The following is a 15368-nucleotide window of genomic DNA, read 5'->3' as shown; positions in this document are numbered from 1 at the left end:
ACACACACACACCTCAGCATCCTAATGCACTGTGTCTGAGCTCTGTAGCAAACCGAGGCTTGCAGGTTCGATCCCCGGCGAGGTCCACTCAGCCTTTCATCTTTCCGAGGTCAATAAAATGAGCAGCGCCTTGAGACCCTTACGGGTGCTTAGCCATACCCAATACATACACACCTGTTCTGAAAGGCCCCAGAGTCTGCAACAACACTGAGCAAGTGGTACCATGAAGACCAAGGAGCTCTCTAAACAGATCAGGGACAAAGTTGTGGAGAACTACAGATCAGGGCTGGGTTATACAAAAATATCCAAAACTATTAACATCCCACGATGCACCATTAAATATGGCACCACATTAAACCTGCCAAAACAGGATCGCCCACCAAAACTCATGGACCAGGCAAGGATAGCATTAATCAAAGAGACCAAAGAGGGAGTTGCAAAGCTCCACAGCGGAGTACCTGTACATAGGACCACTTAAAGCCGTACACTCCACAGAGCTGAGCTTCATAGAAGAGTGGCCAGAAAAAAAACTGTTGCTTAAAGAAAACCAGCGGAACCCATCCATTTTTGTATCATTTTAAAAATATTTTGCATCTTCAAAGTGGTAGGCATGTTGTGCAAATTAAATGATACAAACTCCAAAAAAATCTATTTTAATTCCGAGTCGTAATGCAACATAGGAAAAATGCCAACTTTCTATTTCTTAATGCAAACAATATTCAGTTCGACTTTTCGGTCCATACAAGGACCCTTTTCAAGACCTGTTTAATATCTTATGTGTACATCTAATCCCTGTGACAAGCAAGTTACCTGTATGCGAACCCTTTCTTTAATATGGATCGATAGTCGATACGCTGTAATATTTAGCTGAACTTGAAAGCTCCTGCTTTTTTAGCATATAGATGACAAATCCGGCTTCCTCCAATCGTTGTGCAGCCTCACAAGCTGGATGCTAAAGGGGGCACACAACGATTAGAGGAAGCCGGATTAGTCATTGTTCTGCTAAAGAAAGCAGTAGCAGTAGTAGGAGGATCAGCGTTATGTTTACCATAACGCAAAGGTAAGTATCTTAAAAATAAGCATCTTTGTAAACTTTAATGACGTAAAGTGCCCCTGTTTTTAAGATTATTATTTGATACTGGCCTTTAATTCCTTCAAGTTTACATTCACTTTAACATTCCTCTGCTGCAAGATCATCTCTGAGACCCAATACTACTGCTACATGTCTTCCCGTAGTGTTACGCTGATGTTACACATTATACACAAAAAGAGTCAGACAGCCTCACATTTATTTTTCCCAAATGGAAGCACTTTTGTTTCCGATTGCATAGAGTCCACATATTCATTGATTAATGTTGGGAATTCAACATCTGGCCACCAGGAGGAGGCAAATACACCCCAGCCAAAGCTATAAGTATCCCTCCCACTTCCCAGACTCCCCCAGTCATTCTTTGCCTCTGTAATTTGGAGGATGGCGAAGATGGTGCTCTTACGAAAATTGGATTTAAGTCCTTTAATTGGTAGTTTCCCTTCAAGATAGGACTGGGGTTAATGCTGTGTCGATGTAGACCTCATAGTAAGAGTATTGGAAGCTGTTAGCTGCTGGATGTTGCAGGGATTTTTCTATCCTCCTTCCAGCAATTTGTGCTAACAACCCCACCTGGCAACCAGTGTTAGCTTACATTGCTTTCCATTCTACCTCAGATCCTTGGATGAAGCTGTCAGATATGGAAGTACTGGGTCTGCCCCAGGTCCTGTGACTGACCCTGGTCCTTTTTCTTATTTAGACCTTTCACTTTATGGTACCTTTATCTTAGGGAGAGGGAGACTTTATAGGTGACCAGCTGGCACCTCCTTGCCCTCATAGAAGTGTCTGGCAATGTTTGCATATCCTCTCATGATGATTTTATTCTGATTTAGAGCAGCCTGGAATTCCTTATGCAGGCTTTATGGTAGCGGCAGGGTGTAGGACTTGACACGCCATGCACATGCATAATTTCTGAGGCCACATATTGCCTTTGTTTAAAAGGGGTTAATCCCTCTAACGTGCCCCTGCTCGCTCAGCTGCATTTGCCTGATTTTCCCCCATCGTGAGGGGAGGCAAGCATAGCTATGTTTTATGGGTCTTAGGGAACCCCTAAGGTTAGACCTTATGGCCTAATTGGCAGTAGATAATCACTAAGACTAAGCTTTATGTTACACCTTTACAGTGGCAACACCTCCGGTCACTTGAGATGGGAGGAGGTTACCGCAGGCTGTGTAATGTTTTTATTTACAGTATATTGTACCATTTAAGTTCTCCACGCCATGCCGATTATTTAGTTTTCTGAGGCGATCACAATGCGCACCCTTAATTCTTCTATGTCCTGCTCTGCAGCACCATTCTTATAGCGGTACAAGCAGAGTATGTACGCAGTTTTATGTGTTTCAGTCCTTTTTATCACAGCTGAAACAGAGAGGGTTTAAAGCAGTGTGTGTATAGAGGGCCTATTACTGTATAAAATATCCCTCAGGCAGTGTTGAGTGCTTAATTCATTTATCTGATCAGGGTCAGCCCAGTGGGTGAGGTTTACCCACTTTATATCAGTGTATGCTTTAGCAGTTTATGTGCTATTAAAATCTTTCATGGTTCCCATACACTGCCAGCTATCACTGCTTATTGGTTCCTGTTGTCTATAGAATACTCTAAACAAGTAAATCTGCATGGCACTATGAAATGCTATTTATATTATTGCACTGTATTATTCAGACTTAAAGTGAATGTAAACTTTAAGGAATGTGTGCCCGGTTTTTAAAAATCCTATTAAAAACAGGGGCACTTTCATTCATCAAGTTTATATTTCAGCCATTTTGTTAAAATACTTACCTTTTCTTCATGAAGACGACCAGCGATTCCCCTGCCTGCCACTCGTCTCTTCTTACGTCAGAAATGAAGGATCCGGCTTCCTCCAGTCACGGCATGGCCTCAGGCAATGTTTGCTCTGGGGCGGGGAGTCATGATTGGCGGAAGCCGTATTCTTAATTTTTGACTCAATTATGGAAAGTTTTGTTTTTGTTGGCTATAGTCTTCTGCTTATAGAGTTTCAGAATTATCTGCCTTCTGCATGTCCTCCCTTATATTGTTTTCTTACGGATAGGGCCGTTATATGTCCAAGTGGGGTATTCTACCTATGGTGGTTTCTGACTGCTATATCTCTAAGGAGATCGTAGTACCTTCTTTTTATCATAATCCTTCTTCTCAGAATTAGCGTTTGTTGCACAATCAGAATATGGTGCGTGTTTTGATCTTCTCTTTCCATGCTACCAAGGATTTTAGACAATCTACTTCCATGTTTGTTGTGTACGCTGGTAGGTGCAGGGGTCAGAATGCCACTGCGTCTACCCTTCCCTTTTGGCTGAGGAGCAGGGCCACCATCAGGGGTGACAAGGGTGACTCCTGTCAGGGGTCCAATAGGCCAGGGGGGCCCCATGAGGCAAGAACTACATTTTGGCAGCCACCAGTGGGTACTACAGCAGTGTGCTAATTGAGCATGAGAAATGTTATTACAAGGAGTAAAGTATTATCATTTGAGAGGATTTCTGAGTGTGCACTAAACCACTATGCACAGTGTGAGACAGACTTGGCACTTTGTTAGTACAGTGTGTGCCTGAGTCAGATGGCAGATCACTTTCATTTGCAGAGGAGGTAGGACTTACTTAGCAAATGTTTTTTATTTCTTTGTGCAATTTTGGATTGTAACTTCAGTGTGGTAGTAGTTGTATGGTGGGGCCAGGGGTCCATAAAAACACAATTTTTTTTAGCAGCAGTGTATTTATGATTATTTGACAATGCTGTAGAAATTCTATATTTAAAATCATGCAGAAATGTTTCCTCCTCAATACACAAATGGTAGGTGCCCTTTTGGCAGATATATATATATATATGGAAAACATACAGTGATATCAATCAACCCCAAAAAGAAGAAAAGGCGCTTCACTCTCCGGTCTTTGCAAAAGTTTTAATTCGATTCACAACATCAATCAAGGAAGTCCCCCAAACGTTTCGATACCTATTGGTATCTTTGTCAATGGGTATTTAAAACATATTCGTCCCAAGAAAAGGTTCCTAATCTACCCCAAAACCACTCACCTATAAGTACCCGTAATGTGTCTGTCCCTTCCGGTGTATCGGAAGCCGCCCCCGAGCGCGCACGTCCGGCCTTGCACTGGCCGCATGGCTAATTACCATAGATCAACTCACGTGATGACGCTTACGCATTTGTCACACGTAACTCCTCTAGACAACGCGCATATCGGGTGATGGTGGTTCCGATAACATTGGACTAACTATTCCAAGTACTATAATTCTAAAGACAATAGTGAAGTGTCCCATATACCACATACAAGAAATGTTTTAAAAGAGTGTTAACACCACACTACTTGAGATCCCGAGCGGATCGTATATCTGTACCATTAAAGCTGCATTAACTTTCAAGCAGCACTATCTTTCAAATACATTACTCAACATAAGACCTATATTGTAATATTATAAATAGCTAGAATAATAACATCAAATGTTGTCAAATATTCTGAGTAGATAAATTCATCAAGTTACATTCATTAATAACACATGTATGTTATTCATGTCTGGTGGAGTATAGTGAGAAACATTATTCAGGCCACAGCAATACACTGAACACAGTTATTATGAAGACTTTGTATATATATGTAACAAAGGACAAGTCCATCCTTTTAACATCGATGACCTAGATCGATTAATCATAGACATCCCATTCAAAGAAAGACATTACAGTCCAATTGTATATTTAGTCCCTTCGGGGCCACCGTATCAAGACGGTAAATCCAAGAGGTCTCAACCTGTAGTAATTTCGTATTTCTGTCACCCCCCCCTCCGTAGGGGGGGCACGTGATCAATAAGCATAGTCCTCAGGCTTGCCGCTGTATTTCCTGCCTGGAGGAAGTGTCGGGCAACAGGTTGATCAGCTGTTTTCTTCTCAATCGCCTGTCTAATGGCATGGCGATGATTGGCCATCCTCTCACGAAATGTAGTGGAGGTCTTCCCCACGTACATCAAAGAACATGGACACATCAGTATGTAGACCACGTAGGTGCTCATGCATGATAATCTATGCAAGATCTTAAACTTTCTCCCAGTATGTGGGTGATGAAAAAACATCCCTGTTAACATACTATTGCACGTCGTGCAATCCCTACACCTGTAGCAACCTAATTTCCTCTTTGTGTCCAACCACGTGATTTTTTCATAGCACTTTATAGGGTCATTGTGGACCAAGAGATCCTTCAGATTAGGTGCTCTTTTGTAAGCCATCCGTGGAGCAGTTGTATGTAGGAATGGTAATGTTTTATCAGTGCTGATGATCTCCCAATTCTTCTTCACCGACTCAGACAGTACCTTAGATATGGGGTTGAAAGTAGTTACAAAATTAATGTTATCACTTTTGTTTTCCACCATCTCAGTCAACTCTCGTGGTTGCAGCAGGGTCATCTGATCATCCTGGGCCAAGTTGGTGTGCACCTGTGTGATCAACCTCTTTCTGTATCCTCGCTGTTTCAATTTCATAATCATTTCATCCTCCTGTAGTCTTCTCGTCTCTCTCAGTGTATTATTGCGGGCCACTCGCGTGAGTTGAGAGGAGACAACACTCTTTTTCTGATGTTCCGGGTGAAAACTTGTAGACAGTAATAATGAGTTTCTGTCAGTGGGTTTGGAATATAGTGAAGTAGAGAATTTGTAACACTCATCATCGGTATAGACTGATATATTTAAGTCTAAAAATGGTATGCTCACTCTGTTGTGGGCAACCTTAAAGCGAATAGTCTGATTCAGGCTATCAACCCACTGCTTTAAAGACACGTGTGAACAGGCTAAAGTGGAAAATGTATTTCCTAATCTCACAAAGGGTGAGAAATTGGCCCTTAACAGTTTAAAGAATGATAGCACGATCATTATTCATGCGGCGGACAAGGGGGGCTCAATCGTGGTTCAAAATGATTCTGACTACAGAGAGGAAGCTTACAGACAGCTAACTGACAGTCGAGTCTATTGTAAACTTAGAGGGAACCCTATGAACTTGTTTAAGAAAGAATTAGATCTAATACTGAAATGTGGGCTGGAATCAGGTATGATTGATGAAAATGAATTTGAATATATGACCACAACATTTCCGGTTATTCCGGTGTTATATCTGTTGCCCAAAGTACACAAGACTTTGGTGAAACCCCCTGGCAGACCAATTGTGTCTGCCCGGGATTCTTTGTGTTCTAATGTGGCCATTTTCATAGATCATTACCTTCAACCAGTAGTAAAGGAATCATACTCCTTTATACTTGATTCCCCCTCACTCATTCGTAGGTTATTGACTTGGAAGGATCTTGGTCCTGAGGATCTACTAATTACAATGGACGTTGACAGCCTGTACACCGTCATCCCTCATGATGGCGGTGTGCAGGCGGTCAGATCCATGCTGAGTGAATCATTGGCGTATGCGGGACCACCCATTGAGTTCCTGTTGGAACTACTTAAGTTTTGTTTGGAAAAAAACTTTTTCAAATTTGAAAAGGAGTTCTTCTTACAAGTGTCAGGAACTGCAATGGGTTCAAATATGGCTCCCGCATACGCCAATTTATATATGTCCTGGTATGAGACTATGGTTATGCAGATTCGTATGGTAGAAAACATCAAATTGTATGTAAGATATATTGACGATGTGTTTATGGTATGGCGAGGGTCTGAAGAGTCTTTAAAGCAGTGGGTTGATAGCCTGAATCAGATTGAGTCTACTATTCACTTTAAGGTTGCCCACAACAGAGTGAGCATACCATTTTTAGACTTAAATATATCAGTCTATACTGATGGTGAGTGTTACAAATTCTCTACTTCACTATATTCCAAACCCACTGACAGAAACTCATTATTACTGTCTACAAGTTTTCACCCGGAACATCAGAAAAAGAGTGTTGTCTCCTCTCAACTCACGCGAGTGGCCCGCAATAATACATTGAGAGAGACGAGAAGACTACAGGAGGATGAAATGATTATGAAATTGAAACAGCGAGGATACAGAAAGAGGTTGATCACACAGGTGCACACCAACTTGGCCCAGGATGATCAGATGACCCTGCTGCAACCACGAGAGTTGACTGAGATGGTGGAAAACAAAAGTGATAACATTAATTTTGTAACTACTTTCAACCCCATATCTAAGGTACTGTCTGAGTCGGTGAAGAAGAATTGGGAGATCATCAGCACTGATAAAACATTACCATTCCTACATACAACTGCTCCACGGATGGCTTACAAAAGAGCACCTAATCTGAAGGATCTCTTGGTCCACAATGACCCTATAAAGTGCTATGGTGGTTGGACACAAAGAGGAAATTAGGTTGCTACAGGTGTGGGGATTGCACGACGTGCAATAGTATGTTAACAGGGATGTTTTTTCATCACCCACATACTGGGAGAAAGTTTAAGATCTTGCATAGATTATCATGCATGAGCACCTACGTGGTCTACATACTGATGTGTCCATGTTCTTTGATGTACGTGGGGAAGACCTCCACTACATTTCGTGAGAGGATGGCCAATCATCGCCATGCCATTAGACAGGCAATTGAGAAGAAAACAGCTGATCAACCTGTTGCCCGACACTTCCTCCAGGCAGGACATACAGCGGCAAGCCTGAGGACTATGCTTATTGATCACGTGCCCCCCCTACGGAGGGGGGGTGACAGAAATACGAAATTACTACAGGTTGAGACCTCTTGGATTTACCGTCTTGATACGGTGGCCCCGAAGGGACTAAATATACAATTGGACTTTAATGTCTTTCTTTGAATGGGATGTCTATGATTAATCGATCTAGGTCATTGATGTTAAAAGGATGGACTTGTCCTTTGTTACATATATATACAAAGTCTCCATAATAACTGTGTTCAGTGTATTGCTGTGGCCTGAATAATGTTTCTCACTATACTCCACAAGACATGAATAACATACATGTGTTATTAATGAATGTAACTTGATGAATTTATCTACTCAGAATATTTGACAACATTTGATGTTATTATTCTAGCTATTTATAATATTACAATATAGGTCTTATGTTGAGTAATGTATTTGAAAGATAGTGCTGCTTGAAAGTTAATGCAGCTTTAATGGTACAGATATACGATCCGCTCGGGATCTCAAGTAGTGTGGTGTTAACACTCTTTTAAAACATTTCTTGTATGTGGTATATGGGACACTTCACTATTGTCTTTAGAATTATAGTACTTGGAATAGTTAGTCGGAACCACCGTCACCCGATATGCGCGTTATCTAGAGGAGTTACGTGTGACAGATGCGTAAGCGTCATCACGTGAGTTGATCTATGGTAATTAGCCATGCGGCCAGTGCAAGGCCGGACGTGCGCGCTCGGGGGCGGCTTCCGATACACCGGAAGTGACAGAGACACATTACGTGTACTTATAGGTGAGTGGTTTTGGGGTAGATTAGGAACCTTTTCTTGGGACGAATATGTTTTAAATACCCATTGACAAAGATACCAATAGGTATCGAAACGTTTGGGGGACTTCTTTGATTGATGTTGTGATCGAATTAAAACTTTTGCAAAGACCGGAGAGTGAAGCGCCTTTTCTTCTTTTTGGGGTTGATTGATATCACTGTATGTTTTCCACGCAGCACCCTGGCGGATGCCCAAAGTAACAGTGAGTGCACCTGTTGTAGATATCTATATATATATATATATATATATATATATACACACGCACACACACATTCCAGTTTACTGCCCCTTTATACAAGGACTTTCCAGATGCAAGGAGGCATTTTATCTAAGATTTTTACATCTGCATAAAATGTTATACTTTCAGACTAAGATTGCTCAGTGTTTGAAATGAGACAGGTTAACTTAAAACTGTTCAGTTTACACTACAGCTGACATAATTTTGAAATACATACCAACAAGCCTAAATCCTGCATTTAACCAGATCTAATGGTATGAGTACCACAGCTTATGGTTCCACCAAGACCATATAGAGTACAACATTTTCAAAATCCATAAGTACAGCTGACAGATGGGAAAATTTGTACACTATAGTTGAAGTGGTGCTCTTAGTTGGGGAAAAAACAAACAAACATATGTCAACCTTTTAAAGTACTTTTCTTCATCTAGCTATCTACCCAGATCATTAATGTACAATTTTGAATTCACAGAATTATTTTTGTTTGCACATTTACAAATATGATTCTTTAAAAAGTGCAATTTTTTTATCATGCATGTCACACACTGTAGACTTAGGGGATGCAAGGTGCATAAATGTTTCCTCCTGTGAGTGTTTCTGTGGGTGTCTGTGTTTATGTCTTTGTACTTTGGTTTGTGTCTCTATGAGTGTGTATATTTTTTTTTTCTGTGGGTCTCTCTGTGAGGGTGGGTGTGTGCATATGTCTTTGAGCTTTTTTTGTGCATTTCTGTGGATGTCTGAGGGTGTGTGCATATGTCTTTGAGCTTTTTCTATGGGTGTCTCTGTGAGGGTGTGTGTAGGTTTTTCTTTGTGTATTTTCTCTGGATGCCTCTGTGAGGGTGGGTGTGTATGACTGTTTTCTGTGGATGTCTCTGTGAGGGTGTGTGTAATGGATGTCTTTCTTTTCAGAACTCATGTTTCAGCTACTGTACCTTTAATCAACTTCACCTTGTGAGCAAGGTTATTTAAACCTGACACGCCCACTTTTCCCTGCTTTAGTATTTTGTATTTGGTAATCCTAGAAGTTGCATCTCCTGGAATTGTCCTGATTGAATTAAAGCCATTTATCTACAGTCTCTTCCAATTCTGGAATTGTTACTACAGTATTTCATTTCAGCTTTAACCCTGAAGAACCTTTATTGAAGTGTATCATATCTTTCCACGAACATTTCATTGTGAGGATTCAGCTGTGCTGTGAAGCTCCGGTCAGTGTGTAACTGCCTGACTCACAGTGAGTGGTTCCCTGTGTGATCAATCTGCTTTGTCTGCAGTCTGCTGTGCTGTGAATCTCCTAACAGCGTATTCACTCTAACCTCCATGCTGCTCCTGTCATCCTTACTGTGAGTAGTTGCTGAATTACTTCCTTCATCCAGGATTTACTTTCTAAGTCTTGTTAAAGGGACACTGTACCCAAATTTTTTCTTTATTGATTCAGATAGAGCATGACATTTTAAGCAACTTTCTAATTTACTGCTATTATCAAATTTTCTTCATTCTCTTTGTATCTTTATTTGAAATGCAAGAAAGTAAGTTTAGATGCCGGACCATTTTTGGTGATCAACCTGGGTTGTTCTTGCTGATTGGTGGATAAACTCATCCACCAATAAAAAAGTGCTGTCCAGAGTTCTGAATAATAAAAAAAAGCTTAGATGTCTTCTTTTTAAAATAAAGATAGCAAGAGAACAAAGAAAAATTGATAATAGGAATAAATTTGAAAGTAGCTTAAAATTGCATGCTCTATCTAAATCATGAAAGAAAAAAATTGGGTTCAGTGTCCCTTTAAGGAAACCTCTGACTGTATATATTACTGCACTGAATACCAGTTGTTATCTAAACAAAGCGCAACACATCTTTTCTTAAAAAGACATTCTCCTAACATTCCCTTATGTTATTTCCTATATGAAGCATGGACATTAACTAACTTTGGGAATGCTTAACAGAATATTGCCTACACCCAAGATTTGAGCTATTTCTGTGTCACTGGGAGCTAGCTGGACTAAGCCTAATATACCTAAATCAGAATTGCAAGTTATGAAGCATGGACATTAACTAACTTTGGGAATTTCTATCAGAATATTGCCTACACCCAAGATTTGTGTTATTTCTGTGTCACTGGGAGCTAGCTGGGCAAAGCCTAATATACCTAAATCAGAATTGCAAGTTCTGTTCACTTTATAACCTTTACATTCTTGTTAAGGTGATCTTTGTATATATTATATTATAGCCTAAGTATCAGTTGCTCTGAGTTCAGTCTCTTAGCTTCTCAGTGCTACTACTGGCTAACAAAACCTAATTTACTGAATTTCTGCAGTTGAGTTCCATCTCTCCTATTAATTCATAACAGTGTGTGTGTGTGTGTATGTATGTGTTTTCTGTGGATGTCTCTGTGAGGGTGTGTGTTTTCTGTGGGTGTGTGTATGTCTTTGTGTGTTTTCTGTGGATGTCACAGTGAGGGTGTGTGTATGTATGTCTTTCTGTGTTTTATGTGGTTGTCTCTCTGTGTGTATGTCTTTGTGTGTTTTCTGTGGGTGTCTCTCTGTGCGTGTGTATGTCTTTGTGTGTTTTCTGAGGCTGTCTCTGTCGGTGTTTCCTTGGGTGCATGTGCAAGTTTGAGTTTGTGAGTGTGTGTGTGTTTCCATTGTCTGTTCCTTTTCAGGACATTTTGACCTTAATACTGATTATTAGCATCTTTCTACAGACTTTGAGACTAACGAGACCTTTCCAGAAGTCACCAATCCACCATTTAACCTTTAAATTATTGTTAAGGCAGTTCAGGGCCCTTCCTTCCTTTCTTTTTTTTCTTTTTTATTTATTTTATTAATCCAACAGGGTATACAAATATGCAGGATAAAAAATAGCCAGACAGAGCAGAAAAGTAAAAAACAAAGAAAACAATTTAGGGATAAATACCAATATACCAGTCTTAATACATTGAGTATATAGCCACACAGGGCCACATAAAATAACATGAATATCCTAGCATAAATCTTAACCTATTTTTACTCTAAAAGATTTCCTTTTACCCAAAAATAGGGGCTTAGAGTATACACTGTTGGATTTTTTCAACTTTTGCAGTTAAAATAACAGAAAGAAGAGAAAGAAAAAAAAAAAAGAAGAAAAAGGGAACCCTCTCTCCCCCCTCATTATGTGGAGCATGTTTCAGATATTCTGGGCCTCGATCAGTAGGACTCGGGCCCCCGAAGATATTAACTCATCTGCCTCCTCGTACACTTCATGGATTTAATTGAATGCTTTGTAAACTTTAATGACGTAAAGTGCCCCTGTTTTTAAGATTATTATTTGATACTGGCCTTTAATTCATTAAAGTTTACATTCACTTTAACATTCCTCTGCTGCAAGATCATCTCTGAGACCCAATACTACAGCTACATGTCTTCCCGTAGTGTTACACTGATGTTACACATTATACACAAAAAGAGTCAGACAGCCTCACATTTATTTTTCCCAAATGGAAGCACTTTTCTTTCCGATTGCATAAAGAGTCCACATATTCATTGATTACTGTTGGGAATTCAACATCTGGCCACCAGGAGGAGGCAAATACACCCCAGCCAAGTTAGGGGGATCAACAGTGTGCAAGTTAGGGGGATCCACAGTGTGCAGATTTCTACAGGTGTGGGGGCGAGGGGTAGAAGTAGGTTTAGCCTGTATATTAAGATTAAAGGTGAGCAGATGTGGTCTGAGATGGGAAAAGGGTGACAGGCGACATCAGAGAGAGAGCAGAGATAGGAGAATACCAGATCAATAGTGTGTCCATCATGGTGAGTAGGGTGGATTGTGAGAGGCCGAAGGAGTTAGTGAGTGAGAGAAGGTTAGAGGTAGTGGGGGCAGATGGGTTATCAATGGGGATGTTGAAGTCCCTCAGAATTAGAGTAGGTGTATTTGTAGAGAGAAAGTAAGGAAGCCAGGCAGCAAAGTTGTCAAGGAATTGGGAGGTTGATCCAGGGGGGCAATAAATAACTGCCACTCGGAGAGAGGGGAGAGAACAAACAAATGCAGTGGACTTCAAAGGAAGAAAAGGAGAGAGATGGAAATTGAGATAGATACTGACGGGGACGGGGGAGAGTAACATTCCAACACCGCCACCATGTCTCTCATCTGGCCTAAAATGTGCATTTATGATATTGTCTCAGATCCCAGTGTAATTCTCTTAACATTTTCACCCTACAGATCTCATTGTTTTTTCTATAAATTAAAAAACGTGGTGAGTTTTTATCAAAATACAACACTAATTAAGGAAAACCTATGCAAATAACAATAGTGATTTTAAGGTACAGTGTACTGAAAACAACGTAATTTGATTTGTATTATGTGTAATATTAAATGTTAAACATACGTTCTCCGTGTACTTCATCCTCCATTGAGAACTTTTACATAGCAGAAAGCTCTCATTTTTTTCTATGGGAGACCCGCCACTCAAGGACATCCCAATTTTTTTTTTTAAATAGAATTCCATGAGGGCAGCCGCTGTGAGTGTCTGTGCTGAAAACCACATCTAGATCAGCAATTTTTTTAGAATCAGACCGTTCAATTTGCATTCTCTCCTGCAGTCTAGTACTGATCTGACATCTTTAAAGTGATGGTAAACACCCAGTACTTTGAACTGCATAACTAATCTACATTAGATTTTGTAGCCCACTGGACTCAGGTTGCCAATGATATTATATTTAGAGCATTTGATTTTGTGCAGATGCCCTTTACTGTAGCAAGGATGAGATATATACTATATGTGGCTGTCCAAAAAAAAATCTGGTTCCTAACTATTCAGGCTGGCTCCTTAATTTTTAACAAATACATCAGCTTAGCATAGCTAAAAAGCTCAATAAAACAGATGACTTTTTGTTGCTTCTATTGCATTTTTTGTTGCTTTTAAAGGGACAGTAAACATTAATGTTATGCATATTTAAACACCTCAGGATTTTAATATAAAATGTTAAGTAATGCTGTAACACAACTTTGCAATATACTTTCATTATTAATGTTGCCCCCTTTCCATGTAATTTATCTCTAAAAACTGGATTTTCTAAGTACTGGAAATGCACACTGCAGGCTTCTCAACGACGCTAACTCTGCTACATATATTTTCCAAATTTGTTTTGGGAGATAACAACAATGCACTTTGTATGAACATAATATAAGTGGCAAGCTATGTTGCCTGCAGATCTCAAGCCAAGATTGGCTCCACCAAATATGGCAAGTGGAGAATTTAATTTGGCTATTGAGAAAAAAAATTGCTGCAAATTGTTTTAATGTTTTAAAAATGTCTTGTAATTACAATGTGTATACTATCCCTTTAATTATGGAAATTAAATTGATCTATTTTGCAGATTTCATTACCGATTTTTTAACCCATTATTGCATGTTAAGTAGCTTCTATTATAGCCACATTAGACACCCCCACCATCATTTAATTTAATTTGAATCTCTAAAATGTTGATCATTTTCAACACCATAAAACCCATTTCCCTGCTACATTTCATAAAATTATACAGCAGGTTTTGTTGCAGCCTTGGTCTAAAAAGTATCCTCTCTCCATTTAAATAAACGTTTCCACTTGTGAATACATTTTAAAACACTAAAGCAATCAAAGGAATAGAAAGGTCAAAAATGAAATGTGCATTTCAATTTGAACAAAGCATTTTTTGCAATATACTTTCTTTAGCTAAAAAATCTTCTAGTTATTACTGATTTTCTGCCTCATATGCACATATCCTGTGAGGGCTATGCTCCAGTATCTAAACACCATGGGCTCTATTTATCAAGGTCTGGCGGACCTGATCCGACACTGCGGATCAGGTCCGCCAGACCTCGCTGAATACGGCAAGCAATATGCTCGCCGTATTCAGCATTGCACCAGCAGCTCACAAGAGCTGCTGGTGCAACACCGCCCCCTGCAGACCCGCGGCCAATCGGTCGCCAGCAGGGGGTGTCAATCAACCCGATCATACTCGATCGGGTTGATTTCCGGCGATGTCTGTCCGCCTGCTCAGAGCAGGCGGACAGGTTATGGAGCAGCGGTCTTTGTGACCGCTACTTCATAACTGCTGTTTCTGGCGAGTCTGAAGACTCGCCAGAAACACGGAGCTTGAGAAATATGGGCCTATGCCTGTTTAGAGAGCTGGAGGTGGTGTGTATTGCTTCTAAAGACATAATTTGTGTCATACAAGTTACTGCTGATTCTCTGAGATGGTGTGGCGTTTGAATGCTGATGCACAAGCCCTCACAGGAGTGGGTATGCTGCAGAAGCATATTTGCTAATGAAAGTATATTGCTAAAATGCTTATATTTCAAATTGAAATGCACCTATTCATTTCATTTTCCCATTTTTTTAAATCACCTGCAGATCATCATTTAACTATCTTTCATATATCATACATAGGCATATTACACACATGCAAATAATATAGAAAATGAATATTGCTACTAGGTTGCGAAGGGGGGGGGGAGTGATATCGCACCTTGGGAGTTTTTTCCACTGATATATCCAAATAAGTGCCTGAAGCTTTTAACTTTCCCATAACCAAGAAAATCTTCTTCCATATCTGTTGATACCCAGTTGGTTGCTTCATAAACGCGAAGCTCGA

At 40.1% G+C, this 15368-nt stretch overlaps 1 protein-coding gene across 1 annotated transcript in view; it reads right to left on the bottom strand.

Annotated features, from left to right (window-relative positions):
• The window catches only part of LOC128657614 (heme-binding protein 2), a 35167-nt gene that overhangs the window by 14102 nt on the left and 5697 nt on the right, over positions 1-15368 (bottom strand). The window contains exon 2 of the mRNA XM_053711998.1: positions 15243-15368. This exon is cut by the window's right edge and continues 4 nt beyond it. Coding sequence (XP_053567973.1) covers positions 15243-15368 — 126 coding nt within the window. The remainder of the gene's footprint in view (positions 1-15242) is intronic.

Source organism: Bombina bombina, chromosome 4 (genome assembly GCF_027579735.1).
Source record: "Bombina bombina isolate aBomBom1 chromosome 4, aBomBom1.pri, whole genome shotgun sequence".
NCBI lineage: Eukaryota > Metazoa > Chordata > Amphibia > Anura > Bombinatoridae > Bombina > Bombina bombina.
The sequence above is the reverse complement of the archived record's forward strand: the minus strand, read 5'-3'. Positions and strand labels throughout refer to the sequence as shown.